Raw genomic sequence first — 19,620 nt, 5'->3', positions numbered from 1 at the left:
ATTTCCTACAATTAAGGGAAGACAAGTATACACTAAGCAAAACTATGCCAAAAATGATGCATACATAAAATAGTTTCTGATTATAACATAGATAGTATTTAATGAAATTTATATGAAAAATATTCTCATTCTATAACCATTAAATTTTCATATTTTCTTATTCTTGTAATGCTCATATTCAAAATATAAATAATTTAATATGTAATTTTATGAGTTTTATAACATTCATACATAGTTATTGTATAAGAATACATGTCCGTAAAAAATGCATTACATACATGATTGGTTAGTTGATAAATTATGTCTTTTATTCTTATTATTTTAATAAATACTTTTTTAATCATATAAAATTTATCAATAACCATATCTATATATTTGTGTTGTATATTTAATCATCAGTTGTGATTAATTATATAAAATGCATTACATACATGATTGGTTAGTTGATAAATTATGTCTTTTATTCTTATTATTTTAATAAATACTTTTTTAATCATATAAAATTTATCAATAACCATATCTATATATTTGTGTTGTATATTTAATCATCAGTTGTTGATTAATTATATGGATGTTATGTAATAGTTTTTGACACAATGCTTAGGCAGTGCTTAGCTTAGATAACTGTAAAATATGGCGGTGAATAAGATATAAGGTTATTATTGTGTTTGTAGATAGTGAATGCGACGGGTAAAACATGTTTTTGATTATATAGATACTTAACATATGGTATGACAAGTAAATTTTAGTTTTTCTTCTACTGTTCTTCTATAGTCATGTGCGGATTGTATGACAAGTAAATTTAGTTTTCCCTCTACTTCTCTTACTTAGTTATGTGGAGCAAAATAATTAACTTAATTTTCAATTATAATAAATAACATTATAAAAAATAGTAGGGAATAAAATAAAAGAATTGCAAATGACATAAAATACTATTCAAATCATATCTTTCTTTAATTTATTTACGTATCAGCTATTATTGCAACTGATGAACAAAATTTTAATAATCATTTGTTAGAGAAAATAAGTACTTTATTACTAATTGAATTATCTTAATTAGGATTTTTTTCCTACGGGATCAACCATGTTTCTGTAAGAAAAAGATAATGATTTGATTTATAAACCGTGCAATGCACGGGCACTATGCTAGTTAAAATTAAAAATAGGGTTTTAAACCTTTCCGAACTCTAAAATAAAAATATGAGATTAGAAAAGTTATTTAATAAATAAAATAAACTATATATAAAATCATAAAATATTCGGGTATTACAAAAGTATAACAATTACTAAACTACCCGTTTTATACATGCAATAGTACATACTAGATAATTTCAACTTAATATTGCACCAATTGATATCTATAATTATATATACCTCAAAACTTAAAATTTCAAAATTTTGAGCATATTGGAAAACTTTAAGGTTATGAGTAATGACCCTACTAGCCGCTTTTTAGATAGTGGATTCTCTATAACTTTTATTGTTACAAAAATCAATTGGATTAATATGTCAGTGGTGGTCGTTAATAGTAATACCGTGATAACTAAGAAGTATAGGTAGGGGTGGTCTGATTCGCACGGAAATCGGAATGAAATGAACAAAGGAAAAGATAAAAAATGGAATGAAAATCAATAAATTTTGGGGTGTTGTTTGTTTTGAGTAACAAAAAGGAATGGAATGAATGAAAGGCCACTAGTCCAACCATCACACCACCACCACATTGCTTCACTTCCCACCATTTCTAGCCAACATCCAGCGGCACAACCACTCCACCACTCATCATACCTCCTCCACAACTCCCCGCCCTTCGCCACGCCTTCCCCGCCGTCCACCATATATAATAGTATAAGAAGATTAAAAAGGAAAAGATACCTATTGAGCATTACAGAGTAATAACTATTATTGAATAACCCATGTATTGATAATTGATGTACCAATACCACTATAAACAATATAATCAATATATTCAATCTTACAATAACCATTATAAAGAATTTGATTGTGCTTGACACTTTTTTTTTTAAAGGGAGATTATGCTTGACGATGTAATATGTACATTTTAATTTAACAAGAGACGTGTACAAAAACGAGTAAATTGATCGTTTTAAAGCAAATTAGATGGTTCCATCCACCCAATTGGACTCCCAGAGCGTATTAAGTACAATGGTAAACATCTCGGCAATTTTTATTCCCGGGCGAAAAAAGGTCAAAAAATTCCAAAATTGAATCCACGCTTTTTGAGAAATTTTTAAGGTTACAGGGCCCGGTGGAGAAAAGTCTTGAGACCTTAGGGGATACATCTTATGGTCATATAATGCCGTTTGGAACCATATATGGCCATTATATGTTGTCATAAATGTCCGTGGTAGGTTTGAGTTCACGAAATCGGTGCAAGTTTGGAACGGATAAACTGATCGTTTTAAGGCGAATTGATTGGTTCCACCCACCCAATTGGACTCCTGGAGGGTATTAGGGAGCATGGTAAACATCTCAACAATTTTTATTTGCGGGCGAAAAAAGGTCAAAAAATTCCAAAATTAAAGGTTATTATCCACGCTTTTTGAGGAATTTTTTAGGTTAGGGGGCACGGTGGCGAAAAGTCTTAAGAACCTAGAGGATACATCTTAGGGTCATATAATGACCTTTGGAACCATATATGACCATTGTATGTTATCATAAATGTCCGTGATAGACTTGAGTTCACGAAATCGATGCAAGTTTAGAACGGGTAAATTGACCGTTTTAAGGCAAATTGGATGGTTCCACCCTTCCAATTGGACTCCTGAAGGGTATTAGGGACCATGGTAAACATCACGGGAATTTTTACTTCCGGGCGAAAAAGGTCAAAAAATTCCAAAATTGAAGGCTATTATCCATGCTTTTTGAGGAATTTTTGAAGTTACGAGGCCAGTGGCGAAAAGTCTTGAGACCCTAGGGGATACATCGATCTTAGGGTCATATAATGACGTTTGGAATCATATATGATCATTATATGCTGTCATAAATGTTCGTGGTAGACTCCAGTTCACGAAATCGTTGCAAGTTTGGAACGGGTAAATTGACCGTTTTGAGGCAAATTGGACGGTTTTACCTACCCAATTAGACTCTCGGAGAGTATTAGGGACCATGATAACATCTCGTCAATTTTTATTTCTAGGCGAAAAAAGGTCAAAAATTCCAAAATTGAAGACTATTATCCACGCTTTTTGAGAAATTTTCGAGGTTATGGGCCTGGTGGCGAAAAGTCTTGAGACCGTAGGAGATACATCTTAAGGTCATATAATGACGTTTGGAACCATATATGACCATTATATGGTTTCATAAATGTCCGTGGTAGGATTCAGTTCACGAAATCGATACAAGTTTGGAACGGGTAACTTGACCGTTTTAAGGCAAATTGGATGGTTCCACCCACCCAATTGGACTCCCGGAGGGTATTTGGGACCATGGTAAACATCTCAGTAATTTTTATTTATGGGCGAAAAAAGGTCAAAAAGTTCCAAAATTGAAGGCTATTATCCACGCTTTTTGAGGAATTTTTGAGGTTACGGGGCCCGGTGGCGAAAAGTCTTGTGACCGTAGAGGATACATCTTAGGGTCATATAATGCCGTTTGGAACCATCTAAGTCCATTTTTGTTTTCATAAATGTCCGTGGTAGGCTTGAGTTCACGAAATTGGTTCAAATTTAGAACGGGCAAATTGATCGTTTTAAGGCAAATTGGATGGTTCCACCCACCCAAATGAACTCTTGGAGGGTATTAGGGACCATGGTAAACATCTCGACAATTTTTGTTTCCGGGTGAAAAAAGGTCAAAAAATTCCAAAATTGAAGGCTATTATCCACGCTTTTTGAGGAATTTTTGAGGTTACGGGCCCGGTGGCGAAAAGTCTTGAGACCGTAGGGGACACATCTTAGAGTCATATAATGACGTTTGGAACCATATATGACCATTATATATTGTCATAAATGTCCATGGTAGGCTTCGATTCACGAAATCGGTGCAAGTTTGAAACTTGTAAATTGACCGCTTTAAGGCAAATTTGATGGTTTCACCTGCCCGATTGGACTCCCTGAGGGTATTAAGGACCATGGTATATATCTCGGCAATTTTTATTTTCGGGTGAATAAAGTTCAAAAAATTCCAAAATTGAAGGCATATCCATGCTTTTTGAGGAATTTTTGAGGTTACGGGGCTCGGTGACGAAAAGTCTTGAGACAGTAGGGGATACATCTTAGGGTCATATAATGCCGTTTGGAAGCATATATGTCCATTATATGTTGTCATAAATGTCCATGGTAGGTTTGAGTTCACGAAATTGGTGCAAGTTTGGAACAGGTAAATTGATTATTTAAAGGCATATTGGATGGTTGCATGTTTGCACTCATCCAAATAAAGTCCCGGGGTGTATTAGGGTCTATGGTAAGCGTCTCGGCATTAATTTTTATTTGCGGGTCAAAATAATTGGAAAATTGTCCAAAATTGAAGGCTATAATACACGATTTCGGACCAATTTTTGTTTTTTGTTTTTTTTTTTTAAATATGAATTGAATGTGTTGGATGACTCCTCGGGTCATATAAGGAGGTTTGAAACCATAAAACACCTATATAGATGTCCATGAAGTACTAAGAATGAGTTTTGACTCTATTTTAAAATTCATGAAATATAGTGATGTTATATAAGTGTAATATGTGATGTGATGTGACTTTAGTGATGTCATATATTTATAATGATGCCATATAAGTGTATTAATGTGATGTGAGTCATGTGACTTGACTATAATGATGTCATATATTTATAATGATGTCATATAAGTGTATTGAAGTGATGTGACTTGGCTATAATGATGTCATATTATGTATAATTATGCTATATAAGTGATGTAATATGGGTAAAATAGTGATGTGATGTAACCATAATAGTGATGTGATTTGACAATTATACCGGAAATAAACACAATATATGATATGATGATTGATTTGACAATAGTGACTATTCATTGTTACTATTCACATGTGTGTGTTGATGTGACAATAGTGATTATTGACTATTCATTGTTACTTTTCACAAGTGTGTTGATTGATACTCCGTATGATTTTTCTACTTTTAGTTATCTAATCAATTACATCAATTACATTATACTAAAGGCGAACCTGGAGAGACACTTGACAATATAACGTAAAGAGTTTTCCCTCCAAAAATAACTTACTAAAAAAGACCTTTTTATTATGTTTGTATCTAAATTTTGACTTTTGATTTGTACAAAATCTAAAAAAACTTCTTTAAATATCACATTGCCCATTGTAACTTCTTAACATATTTAATTATTTTCTTTCACATATATATCATAATTTTTTTTTGAAACAATATATTTCATATTCTTTTTTTTTTTTTTAAAGAAATACATTTCATACAGTTTAATACTGAGTTATACTTTTTTGATAAAATTTATTGTCATTATAATTATTTGAAAATTGTGCATTGACGGGGTTTAGGGCTTGTTCTCATTGACTGAACTCAGCTGAACTGAACTGAAATGAACTCAGCTGAACTGAACTGAACTCAGCTGAACTGAATATTTTATAAAAGAAGGAAATTAGGAGCTGAACTGAACTGAACTGAATATTTTATAAGAGAAGGAAATTAGGATCTAAACTGAACTGAACTGAATTGAGCTGAACAGAATTGAACTGAACTGAATTTCGTAAGAGCACACACATTGGAGAGGATATATCATCCTCCCTCCACTCTATCTCCTCCAAAGCAGTATCCTCTTTGATGTAAAAATGTAAGAGAGGATACTACTTTCAAGAGGAATGCAATATATCCTCTATGGAGAGAGGATATTAAATGTTTGGAAGAGGATATGTTAGTGGACCCAAACTCATTTTTTTAATATTTTTTTTGCCTTTGTGTTCACTGATGAATGGGTTTTTGTAGAAAAGACAAAAACAAAGCTAGCAACTTGATACAAGGGGCCCATTGAATGCATGCAGTAAAACTCAATAGCTATTTTTTAACCAAAACCAACGGCTATGTTTGTATTTGAATCCAACATTTTGGTGATTAGTTGCATAATGTATTTAAGGTTTTTCGTTATTGTAGTACGTAATTAATGTAGAACCGTGATATTAAAATGTGCACGTGTTTGTGTTTATCTGTTATTTACCGCAAGTTTTAACTTTATAAAATAAGTAATTTAAGGTTACAACTCGATTTATTTTAACAATAGTAACTAAAAAAATAAGGAAAAATTGCCCAGAATAATCCCACATTTGCCTCATCCGCCCAAAATAATCCCACCTTTCGATTATTTTTACAATAATCCGACCTTTGATATCTATCCGCTAAAAATGGTCCCAAGTGACCAGTAACTTGTTAAATAGGTAAATTTAATTTATTTTTTGTTTAAAGCATACATGTCACCTCACGATTTGTCTAAATTTTTTAATTAAAAAAAAGATTAATTTTCAAAAAAAATAAAAAATAACGGCAGCCCCCAGCCACGCACCCCCTCCTCTAACCCTGCCGATTTGAAGCCCCGGCCACCGCCGCTGAATTGCAGCCCCGACCACCGTCTATTTCAATCCCCATACAACGCTGAAGCCCTAGCCACCAACGATGAATTGCAGCCCCATCCATCGTAATGTCGTCGCTATTGATGAAGGTGGTTGCTTTGAAAAGGGTGACCGAAATCGAAGCATGGGAAGGTGAGGAAGGGGGAATTCAAGGCGGGGGAAGGGGAGGGAGGCCAGGATCGGGACGGGGGAAGGGGAGGGAGGCCGGAATCAGGTGTAATCCCCCGTATTTTTAAATATTTTATAAATGAAAATTTATTTTATTTATAATGTTTATTTGTTATTTTTCATAATTTAATTTCAAAAGTTTCAAATTATTAATATGGGTCGAAAATTATTTGAACAAATTATTTTATGCACCTTTATTCTACAATTTATGTCCAATCACACAAGCCTAACCCATTTATTTACTTAACCGACCCATTATTTTTATGAGGTCCAATCTTTCTTTTTACCCTACAATAATTCTCTCCTATAAATACCCCATGAATCTCCAAAAATTTCCCACACAAAAAGGTTAGTCTTATTTTCATCCTCTTTTGTTTCATTATTTTGCTTGATGTTAATTTAATTGTTTTGGGTTTTGATTTTAGTATAAAGATTATATTTTTAGTATCAAATTATATTTTAATGGTATAAAGATTATAAATTTCAGATTATATTTATGTTATAAATTTCATATTTTATGAATTATAAACCTAGGGTTTCAATTTATTGAAAATCATGATTTTAGGGTTTTTATGAACAATTGATTTAGGGTTTTTATAGTAATGATGTTTTGAAATTTTGGTGATTATAAATACTGATTAGTTTAACTTAATTCCAGATTATTTTGAACACATAGATTCGTGTTTTAATTTTTAGATTTCCGTTCGTTAATATTAATCCCGTTTTAATCCCGATCAGGTTCTAAACTCATCCGATTTTGATGAAAAAGTAGTGTTTTCCATGTGGAAACAACGTTTTAAGAATAACTCACTACCTTTGGTAGTGAGCACCACCCTCTCGTGGCCAAATTCAGCCTCTAAATATGATTTTCGGGCAGTTTTTGATTTTAACGAAGTTTTTTTTTTAAAAATATTATCCTTGAGTTTGATTAATAAAATTAATTATGTTTAAAGTTAATTAAGCATAAATATATGTTTTTATTGAAGCTTTAAGTGTTGGAAATAGTTTCTAAGTACTACTTTTGATGTTTTATAAAGAGGGTTTAATCACCCATTAAAAAGGGAAATTATTTTTAGGGGTTTTTATATAATTTTCAGATTTTTATTAGACTTTGAACTTGCTGTAATTTCATGTATAAGAGTGTATTTTAAGGTTTTTATGAAGAAAAATTAAAAGAACTATATATAAGCCTTTAATTTTAACAAAAGGGAAGGTGTTAAAGTGTTGTTTGGTTTGGATTTTGAAGGTTTTAAAGTAAGTTATTATTGCTGTAAATTTGATTGATTGGGTATTGATTGAGATGTTATTATTTGGCTTAGGAGAGGAGTTTATTGAAGGTGATTTCTAGTTAGTAAAGTGGCATACCAATTCGTTTGCTCAAGGTACGTACAAGTTACAAAACCTTTCTTTTAGGTGCATGTTTAAGGACGACTGATTGAGAACTTAGTATCATGTATAGGGATGACTGAGTTAAATTGTTTGGTTATACATTGTGAATTTCGTATGACGTGCACTATTTAATATTGCAAGTATTATTTGTGCTCTAATTATGCAAGGTGCGCTTAGAGGCAAAGGTATATGATTGGTGTAATGATTAATTTATTACTCATTCATGATTATGCAAGCAGGATGAGTAAAGGAAGTATTTAAGTCTTCTAAGACGAGGTTGAGGTTTTGGGGTGCCTTATGCACTCAAGGTGTTTATACACCGAGGTAGTAAAGGAATAAATAAATGTTGAATAAATGTTGCTTGCCACTAATAAATCAAGAATTGAAATTGAAAAGTTGTTTTACTTGATTGAATTGATATTGGATTGATTGTATTGTTATGCATATGAGTCATCACCAAGTCTAAACCTGTAAATCACGTAAAGTGCAAGATGGATGAGCAATAAAACTCTGGATTGGTGCACTTCTGGAGTAATGACAATCAGGGGTTGGGGTACATGGGGTATTAGCCGTGTACTTTTCTCGAGGCCGTCTGATCTACGAGTCTCTTATTTCAAATATTTTTCAAAACTAGGAGTTAGGTGAGATCTTATACTAACTACGGTCACGGAGTCGCGCCCGTGGTCGTTGGATGTTTATTGATGTTTCCGAAAGGAGGCATGGGGTTTTTCTTTTATTGATGTTCCAAATGGAACATGGGTTGGACAACCTTGTCTATTGCGTAATCCAATGAATAAAAATAATGATTTACCTATTATTAATTAATGGAGTCTTAGTAATATAAATAGTTGAGTCGTGTGTTGAGTCTATAATTTAATGATGCATGATGATTGATTATTAGTAGCAGGTTATGGATTTCTTAATTTATCTTGCAGCTTGTATGTACTCAGCTTTGCTGATTGCGTGCTTTGTGTGTCTTTCTTTGGTCATGGCCTTCGCCTTTCAATGACCCTGTGACGATCCAATTTTTACACTTGTAATATTGGGGAGCAGAATACCACAGGTTCTTACACATGCAGCATTCATCAGGGTTGTGGAATCTTGAGTAGAGAGTTGGTTGTTTGCATTTTATTTCTATTGCAAGTTTGCATTTATTTTAATTCGATTTTATTCGACACTATTCCTTTTGGGTTTGAATTTATTTGAACACTGAATTTAATCACTTACTACTTTTATTGGGTTTTGAATAAGGGCCTTAATGGTTCCAAGTTGTATGACTTAATTTGGTTTCATTCGTTGGTTTTGAAACTTATTTATAACTGATTTAGTTTTTCCGCTGCTATTTTCTGATAAAGCCTTAACGTTTGAACACGTGGCGGTAGCACGCCAGTAATTCTCTTGAATATTGTTCAGGGTCCTCACAGGTTTAAAGTGAGAATTATTGGGGTGTTACATCGGGACGAAGAAGGGGTTTTCGAGGGTGGGGTGATTTTAGTGGTTTTTCGTGGGGGGAGGAGGGGGTTGGTGGTTCGGGGGAGGGGGTGGTCTTGGTCGCGGCGACCACGCCGGCGCTGGAGAGTGGTCTGGGTGGACGAATTCACAGGGCACGGGAGTCAGGCGGTGGGAAGGTGGTTCGGGCTGGTGGCCGGATTTTAGACTTTTTTTTTTTTTTTTATTTTTCTTAAAAATATTTAACTTTTTTGTAAACAAAAATTAATTTAATTTATTTTTATTTTTTTGACCAATCACAGTCCAACACGTGGCATATAACCTGCTATAACAAGTAGCATGACCGGTTGGGACCATTTTTAGCGGATTGATATCAAAGGTCGGATTATTAAAAAATAATCAAAAGGTGGGATTATTTTGGGCGGATGAGACAAAGGTGAGATTATTCTGGGCAATTTTTCCAAAAAATAATTAATTAGGCTAATTTAATTTTTAATCATAAATTATCATTGTTCCAAAAATAAAATGTGTAGTAAAAAAAAAGATAATATATGGTGGGATATATAAAGTAGGAGTGAGGAAGGAAGAGAGGATCTTCTTTGATGTGTGGAAAAATAAAGAAATAAAAAGAGGAAGAGGATGGAGGAGGAATTTTAAAGGGAGGAAAGTTAGGCATTTGTAAATGCATAACATTGATTAAAATATTTTTAAAAGAGGAGAGAGATAGGAAGAGAGAGGTTTGTAGGTGGACCCTACTTATTTTTTGGTCGGATTGTATCACGTGATGGGGGACCACATGTTGATTATTCCACTGAAAGTTTATGTGGTACCATTGAATCCTCAGTGGCACTATTTATGCATAAATTTTGTACAACTGAATGCATATATAATACCATTATGTGCATATATAGTATCACTGTGTATTTAGTGGTATCATTTGATTATCCAATGATATCTGAATATGTATTCGTTTGTATATATGTATAATTACATGAATACCCTTTGTTATGCATTTGAAATGCCTAACTTTCCTCCATTTTTAGTTTTTCCAGGATAGAGATAATGGCAAATGATGTGGAAGAAAGAGAATATGATGTGCCAAAAGGAGAAAAGGAGAGAGAGTAGAAGAGAGGATATAAGTTTCCTTTCCAATAATCTTGTTCTAAGAGAACATGCCCTGAATCTAGTTCATTTAAAAATACGAGTATAAATAGAAACTAGTTTATGTCCCGTGCAATGCACGGTTTTTAATTACTTAACATATCTATAAATTATAATGTTAATTTAACAATAATTTAATGTTTTGACTGGTATAATATTTTATAGCATACTTTGACGGTATAATGTTTTATACAAATTTAATTGATTTTTTTTTTTTTTTGTGACAACTAATAATCAAGGTTTTTTATTTTTATTTTATATTTATATATTGAATTGTAGTGTTAATTTTTATAAATAAATCAACAATTCTCACAAAAATTATAAGTAATAAATCAACAAATATATAATAAAAGGTAATGTAACTATCCCGGTTGGAGCAAAAAAATCTTTCAAAGGAAATATATGATGTAGAATGATATGAACTGTGGAGTACCGGAGTTTTACATTATTCCAATATTTCTTATATTACCTTATATTTAGTATATGTTTGTTTGATATAGAAAAATACCTATTATAAAATATTATATGTCAAAATATTTTCATTGAATGCATATAGAATATACTTTATATATAGTTGCCAAATTGAAAGTTAAATATTATATGATATTGTAAAATAATGTTCATAAATATTTGTTACAAAAAAAGAAAGTAAAAGTGGCGGGAAATTTTTTAATTAAAACATGACAAGTGTCATGTCAGATTCGCCTTTACTATTATGTTATTGATTGATTGATGATTGATTGATTGATTGGCCTATAATTTTGTTTTTCCCAGTATTCTTTTCCTGCTCTTTCTTCACCACATTCTTAACGCCGTCATCGGAAAACATGCGGAAACTCCGGCTAGCTGTCTCCCTCACTCGTCTTTCTCTCTCTTCACTACAATTCCATCCAAAAATGGCGTCTTTCACATCCACCAGATTCCTTCCTTCTAGAACCCTCTGCAATCTTCTGGAATCACCACTTCCATCATCATCTTCTTCTTCTTCACTGCGTTTCTATGCTGCTTCACTCTGCAATTCTAGAACTTTCTCTACCAATGTTGTCGACGAATCTCAAGTTCCCGCTCCCATAGATTATAGGTATTCACTCTCAATTTTCCCTCAGTATGTTGTAATTTTTAGAATTTAGGGTTTTTTGGGCCAATTTTAGTTAATTAGTCAGGGTTTTTTTGAGGCCAAATTTAGTTAACTAATTTGGAACTGTAAAAAATTGAATTGGGGATTAATTTTGGCTTTTGAGTGAATTAGGAAGTTGCTGATTTAGAATTTTGATTTGAGTTAGTTTAAATTTGAAACCCTTTTTCTTGTTGAAATTGAAAATAAGTATATAATTCTTTGTTGTATAATTGGTGTGCTGCTGTTTGAAGGCTTGTTTTTTAGAGATTATTTGCTTGCTTTTATTGTTGAAGAAAGAATGTTTGTTTAATTAGCTGAATAAGCAGCTTCAGAACAATGCAAATTTCTAATTGCTAGTTTCTGATGCTGTTTGTGATACTAGTGTATATCGATACGATTGTGATAATAATTGATGTGAAAACAGTTCTGTGCTTCAGGAAGACGAGTTTCATCGGCTAGCGGACTCCACCATACATCATCTGCTCGAGAAACTCGAGGTAATTATATGCCAATTGGTATTAGCTAAAATCTTCCTAAAATGGATTTCATGCCAATTGTTATTTAAGATATTAAGACATTACAATGTTGTATGGCAAGTGGGAGTGTAAGTTCAATAGGGATGGCAATATGCGAATATGGTTCATATTGTATTTTGCTAACTAGAATGTGAGAGGGGGGGGGGGGGGGGGGGTGGATGTCTTTATTATGTTATTGACATCATTACTGTATTGTAGTCTAGACTCTAAAGTAAGATGAGCAATAGGGGTTAAAATTACAAAAAAGTAAATTTTTTATAGTATGGAGTGCTCAAGTTGAAGCTACATACTATGCGTGATTTCCTATAATTCTACAGGTATGTACACTATAAGTCTGAGCAATGTATTGCGTGCAAGTGTGTAACTGTGTGCAACACTATATGATTTTATATGGGTTTTGATTTCTTTTACATAGTACTTTGTATTTGTTATAGCAGTCATGATGCTTTAGGAGTTGCCAGTGACTTTTTGTCAATTTGAGTTGCTATTAGCATTTGGCAATTTGGTGTTTATGAGAATAAATGATTTATGTTCAGTTTGGTATGCAAATTTGGAAGCAATTGACAAACTCATTGAATGCAAAGTAGAGAGGGGATTGAAAAAGAAGAATTTAATGGGAAAGAGGTAAGATTGAATGAGAGTTTGAGAACAAAAAGAACATATGTATGAATGTAGAGGAAATGCATTAGGGGAAAAGGAGTGTTGAAGACTTGAAAGTGACAGAGTTAGGGGGATAGTTAAGCTAACCTAATTGATGTGTGTGTGGTCTGATCCTAGTGTCAAAGACTCGAAGGATGTAATTTTTAATGGCATTGTATGCAATGTTTGGGTCTTGGAGTCCATTCTGAAACTCAAAAGGTTTTTGAAGCTCATACAAACTAAAAGAATATTGAAGTAAATTAAAAAAAAAAAATGTACGGTTGGGGAACTACTTAATTTTGTCAAGTGTGTTATAGTTGTGGCTTTATTGATTGTTACTATGAGATATTTTTCAGATTAAGGTCTTTTTATCAAATCTTTACATGCAACTCTTGCCAAAAGTTATTCATGAGGGCCCACAGCTCCACATTATTACCTCCTCCCGTCTTTTTTTTTTTTTTTTTTAAAAAAAAAAATTTGGAAGTCCAACAATTAGGAGTTAGTTACTTCTGCTTGACTAGAAGTCTTGAGTAAATCCCACATAATGAGTTTATCAATTTTAGACGGAATATATCACTTGAGGACTTGAGGCTAAATAAAAATGTGGTGGTGGGCAGGGATTTGTTTCTATGATGTTGTTATGACTTTTGAGGCATGACATTTTGAGATTAGTGGAGAAATATGGACTTTACTAATTGCTGTTTGGGACCTTTAAGACAAGGTATGTTTAATTTAGAGGAGCATGTGGAGTTTCTTTGGAGCTATGGTTTTCTGACATTTATGTTGAATAGGTGGCTAGAAATTCTATATTTTCAGAGATTTAGTGAATATTCTATTTTTACATTGAACTATTGCTTCCTCAGCTTTTGTGGCGTTTCTGATTTCTTTTTTTTTTTTTTTTTTTTTAAAACATTGGTGGTTTAGACATGGGGTGAAACTTAAAAGCATATCAACATTGGTGGTTTACATTAAGCTGTTGCTTCCTCAGCTTTGTGGCATTTCTGATTATTTTTTTTTAAACATTGGTGGTTTAGAGTTTAGACATGGGGTGAAACTTAAAAGCATATCAACATATTTCGATTTGGTAGCACTGATTGATTTCTTCCTTTAAAAATGGAAAAGTGAATGTCGATAATATTAATACATAGCAAAATATCTCTAACTTGGGTTAGATATGAAAAGGCCTTTGACCCCGTTGGTTCTTTAGTGCGCTGGTATCTGGATTATTGTCTCTATAAGACTGTTGTTTATCAGAAGTGGTAGCCTCTTATCATTTATTTCTTGATAAGAGCATTAGCTGTACTTTGCTTCATGTTGCCCAACCATTAGAGTGGAGTTTTTTGCCCTTATTTTTTATTATACAATATCTTGTTTTAGCATCCTAATCATCTATATTGGCATTTGGCCCTATATTTTACTGGACATTTTAGAATCATCAGTGTAGTAGGGCTAATGGCCATTCTGTTGAAGTTCAGATTCAATTTGTTTGGGATTTCTTTGACTCAAATATTGATATTCGGCAAACATGTTTTAATTGTATGGTGTACATCTTCACCAATCTCAACGCCCTCTTGAACAACCAACTTGGAAAATTGGTTGATTTTTTTGGAAGTTGCTCTCCACAAGCTATAATTCTACTGTATGTTTATTAAGATGTTCATATAAATTGATATCTACATACTTTGTCTCTGTTATGTTGAGATCCAATGGATTGTCCTCAAATGTTATTCATAGTTGGAGCTTTGCATTGGCATATCTTTCAAATTCAAGCCATTTGGCAATTACTACCTCTGTCTCATATTATTTGTAACGATTAGACATTTTCAACTTACACTTTATGTCAAATCGTTGCACATAATATGAAACGCATGTAGTATTAAATGACCACGCGGGACTCCCTACATGTTCACTTTAATTTTGGAATTTTTTTTCGAAATTAGTTCAAAAGCGTGGATCTAGCTTTCAGTATTAGGATATTTTCGACTTTTTCGGATCCGTAAAGGAAAGAGGCCAGGGTGTTTCCCGTGGACCCCATGATATCCCGAGAGTCAATTTGGATGGTTGTTATTTTCCGGCTTGCCTTCAAACTATCAATTTAGCTATTTATGTATATGCAATGCCTCCCTCATTTAATCAAGGCTACCATTGGCCTTTATGTGATCTACTTATGACCGTATATGGGTCCAAACAACTCTGTATGACCTTAAGATGCATCCCCTACCATCCCTTGAGTTTTCAAAACTAAGTCCCGAAATCTCCAAATTGGTCCAATTTCATGTATTATAGCCTTCATATTTAGCCTCCAGACAACATTTTTGGATTAATAAGATTATGCCACTAGGTGCTTCTTGGGTTTCCAAAGGGCCTCAAAAGACTTACTTGGTGCCCGAAACCATCTTCTTCATGCCTTGGCCAATCCTCTGTTGTCATGTCTTAAGATGCCCCTTGCCTTAGCTTTGTTACCTACTTACCTTGGCTTTTCCATTGCCTTGCTTTGGCCCTAACGTGAGCCAAAACACTACCCTCAATTGCCAAAATAGGTCCCCATGCCCCATGCCTTTCATGGGCGTGCAGACGGTGCAGTCACTTGGGCAGGAGCGCCCAGCCCTCGTGACTAGGCATGCCTTGGTTTGGGCAGCACAGCAGCGTCTATGCCTTGGCTGGCAGCGGCAGCAGCATCAGCACCTTAAGGGCCTGGGCATGCTCATGGGCAGCGGCAGCCACATCAGCATCCCACATGGCTACACTTAGGCATTTTGCCTTGGCCCTCATTCATACTTTCTGTTTGGTATTCTAGCAAAAGGATGAATTGTAGTTAATGTAATTGATCATATATTCGGTTAATGTTAGTTAATGTATGATTTTCTCTGTTGACTGTAAATTCTCCTGACATTGTCTTTGTTGTCTAACTGTAACTCCTGTCTACACTTTTGAATAGGGTCTTCTTATGATCTCCCTTTTTTTTTTCCTTCTTTCTTTTTTTTAATTAATTTCATGATCTGTTGGGAGGATATTTGGAGAGGGGAACACCCATCTACTTTGTGCTATCAATGTTTGGATTCTTCATTTAAAATGGCAACATCGTAGATGAGCTCACTTTGCTTTTTGAGGGTGTCAGTGTGTCACATCAACTACCGGAGCTAGAGGATTCTAGAATGTGATGGGGGATACAACAAGTGCCTATTCTTGCAAATCTTTTTTGGTCTGCTTATTCCCGGTCCATAGATTCATTGGAAATTAAAAGTTTCTCTTAAGGTGAGAGCATTTGTGTGGACCTTTGTGCTGGGGAGAATGATGGCATTTCACTGGATATGTGCATGCTGTGTTGTCCCAAGGTTGAGATGTGCTCACACATTTTCCTACATTGTGAGATGGCTACTAATGTTTGGCAGAGGCTTTTTGCTTTGCATGGGAATACCAGAATCTCACAGACTGTTTTGGAATCTTTTTTTGGTCTGGTTTGTGGGATTTGGAATGGCAAAGGAGAAATATATTGTGGTAAAATGCTTTTGTGGAGATTTTGTGGTGTTAGTGGTTAGAATGGAATGTTCGAATTTTTTAGGGAACTGCTATAGGTGTTGATTGGCTGTAGGATAGGATAGGTTTTGTGTGGGCTAAGACAGCAGAAGAATGTAAGGGTTACTCAGGGAAATTTAATGGAACTAGGCTGATACATAATCTGTTTTCTGCTGCTGTGAGTGCAATTTTTCCTCCGGTCTTGCACTTACTGGAATACTGCTACTTGCTCATATATTAAATATATGTTTTCCTGTAATGCTTTTATTTATTCAAAAAAAGAATGCCAGGGCCTGTGTTGTGTGTGCACCCTGTGATGCTTATATGTTTGGGTTTCCATTGATTGGTTTTTACTTTTTAGATTATATATTTAAGTCTTTGGTGTATCTAGATTATTGACATGGCCTTCATGCTTGGCAGGAATATGGTGATACTGTTGATATTGATGGGTTTGACGTAGATTATGGGGTAAGAATTGTTTTGCTCCTATAAAATTTGTTTTACACAATAGTATCATACCCATATGGAGTGTGATGGTAAAAGAAATCTTAATTGCAGAATGAAGTTCTCACCATGAAACTTGGGGATCTGGGCACTTACGTGGTGAATAAACAGACGCCAAACAGACAGATCTGGTTGTCTTCTCCAGTAAGGTAATTAGGAGCTTACTATTCTTGCTTACATTTACTCACTGTTTTTTATTACTAGGTATGATAAAAAGCTACACGCATATCGTGAATACAACTATCTTAATTAATTTTACACCAGTAGAATTAGCTGACATAAAATATTGTGCTGGTATTATAAAGTGGCTTTTGATTGACATTATAATTTTGCGCAATTTTTATATTGAAACTTAACTATTGGATGATTAAATTTGGAAATGGAGTGAGTAATTTCTTAGTCTATACCCAAGTACAATTGGCTAATTGAGATTAAATGTTGTGTTTTTCTGAAAGTCCGATTTAAATTATTGCCCTTTTTCCATGGTAGTTTGTCTTTTTTTTTTTTTGTTTGTTCTTTTTTCTCTGGGTTCCGCATCATACGGCTAAGTAGGTGATTTTGTACTCGAATTGCTTAAACAGGATGGGCTCTTACTGCAGTTCATGATTCACTTCAACAATTTCGTTTTGTTGTCTGCAACCCTCTTAGTTTTTTTGTCAACGCTTTTAAGAATGCTTGTCCAAATTCACCTTCTAGACCCATCTAGTCAAGATGGATAGGTTACATGTGCTTCCTCTTTTATTTTAGTTGACACGTTTTAACTTTTGACACGATTAAAAATCAGCCCATTTTCTTTGAATACCCCCTATGAGTTTTTTTTTTTTTAAATGCCTCTGCCTCCTGCCTATGTAGATGCGAAGTAAGTTATTCCCCTAGAAAATTACTAGCTAGAATGATTGCCCTTTAAAGCTTGTCAGTTGCCCTGGAGATGGACCCAATCATGTGTGTATAGTCTCTCAACTGATAAAATCTGGTATATGAAGATTACACGAAAATGAATTGTTAAGGACCACCAGAACCATCTAGAATGACCATCAGAACCATATAGAATTATTAATGAGCATTCTCACTGATTCCTGTGATGAGAATTGTTTTGGGAGGGGCGGAAGGGGAGGGGAATGCAAATCAGACGGGAAAGGATAATCCAAACAATTGAATTTTTAAACCCCCTTACCCACTACAAAACAGAATTGGTAAAGGGTATCTATATAGGAAATTGCTGCAGCACCTCTAAGTTCTCTCATCTCATCAGTCATTAGTATTCTGTATGGCTCTAATACGTTTGACCAAGAAATTTACATGAATATTTGAGTATAGACTTACAGCTTCAGTAGCTCTTTGATTATTATTATCATGGGTTTGGGGCTTTGGGCAGATCAGGCAATGAAAGTCCTATATAGTCCTCAACTTTTAAAGTAAACAGAGGTTATTATTATTTTCTATCCACATAAATGCATCTTTGTCGTCATTCTTCAATGCAAGCAGCTTTTTGCTCACATATCTCCATAGTTATTTATGTGTATTTTGTTGCTTGATGACTGATGCTTATGTCTGTAGATGTCATACGACACACTAAGTATTAGTGTGCCATGGGAAAGCAGTTCCCCATACTTCCAATTATTCTCTGCACTTGTTTGTGCTGCGGGAATGAGTGATATCCTCTCTTACACTATTTGATCAGTCCTGTCCTTGCTGCATCATGTGTTATAACTGTTATTAATGTCACTCCCACTGCATGAAATAAAATTCACAAAAACCATGCAGCAATGTCCCAAAAATGTTGCCCCACTCCCAAAAATGCTTATAGAAGATGATTGGATTTCCCACAATATCCTCACTAAAGGTTTACAACTATCAGATACGGAGTAGTTTTTTTTTTTTTTTTTTTTTTTTTGTGTGTGTGGATAAAGTAGCTTAGTTATTATATATATATATTTTTTTTATTCGGAGTCTAGTATCCATACATATCTATGTCCATAAATTTCCTTTTTCTTCCTACTATTCGTTCTAACTTCTTAAAACACCCAAGCTTTATAATCTTCCCTAAATGACCTTTTGGATATAATGTTTCAGTGGTCCTTCAAGATTTGACTGGGATCCCAGCTCTCAAGCCTGGGTTTATCGTCGAAATAAAGCAAATTTGCTGGGAATTTTAGAGGTTGAGCTGAAGCAGCTGTGTGGTGAATCTGTCAACCTCTCTTAATCTTTTATTCATATACTTGTGTTTTTTCTGTGGAAGGGAATACCTTCTTTACCTGAGGAACTCTATTATGCAACTAGGTATACCTAGAGATCGGTATACCCCCTAGGGTATAATTTTTTTTTACTACGTATTTGTTTATTTAGCTCATATGGAGATTTTCAATAATGAATTAAAAAAATTATGCAATAGGTATGTTTAGAATATCTGTACCCGGGTACATGTTAGAAATTTTACCCCACTTTTATTTTGACATAGTTATTGAGTTATTTTTTTCTACAGCTGAGTAATTATTAACAAGTTTAAGTTCAGGTTATTTGGCATATTCTTTCATCTTACATTATTTTTTAAAAAGCTTCACA

The 19,620-nt window shown here is 34.0% G+C and overlaps 1 protein-coding gene across 1 annotated transcript; it reads left to right on the top strand.

Moving 5' to 3' along the window:
* The first annotated feature begins 11,515 nt into the window (after positions 1 to 11,515).
* LOC145596583 (frataxin, mitochondrial-like) lies at positions 11,516 to 19,527 on the top strand. The gene is made up of 5 exons (XM_081652770.1): positions 11,516 to 11,827; positions 12,288 to 12,360; positions 16,975 to 17,022; positions 17,113 to 17,207; positions 19,132 to 19,527. Exons 1-5 carry the CDS (start codon positions 11,574 to 11,576, stop codon positions 19,259 to 19,261), a joined length of 600 nt encoding a protein of 199 aa, XP_081508896.1. The 5' UTR covers positions 11,516 to 11,573; the 3' UTR covers positions 19,262 to 19,527.
* The last annotated feature ends 93 nt before the right edge of the window (positions 19,528 to 19,620 follow it).

Source organism: Chenopodium album, chromosome 20 (genome assembly GCF_948465745.1).
Source record: "Chenopodium album chromosome 20, dcCheAlbu1.1, whole genome shotgun sequence".
NCBI classification, from domain to species: domain Eukaryota; kingdom Viridiplantae; phylum Streptophyta; class Magnoliopsida; order Caryophyllales; family Amaranthaceae; genus Chenopodium; species Chenopodium album.
This window is presented reverse-complemented; position numbering and strand designations above follow the sequence as displayed.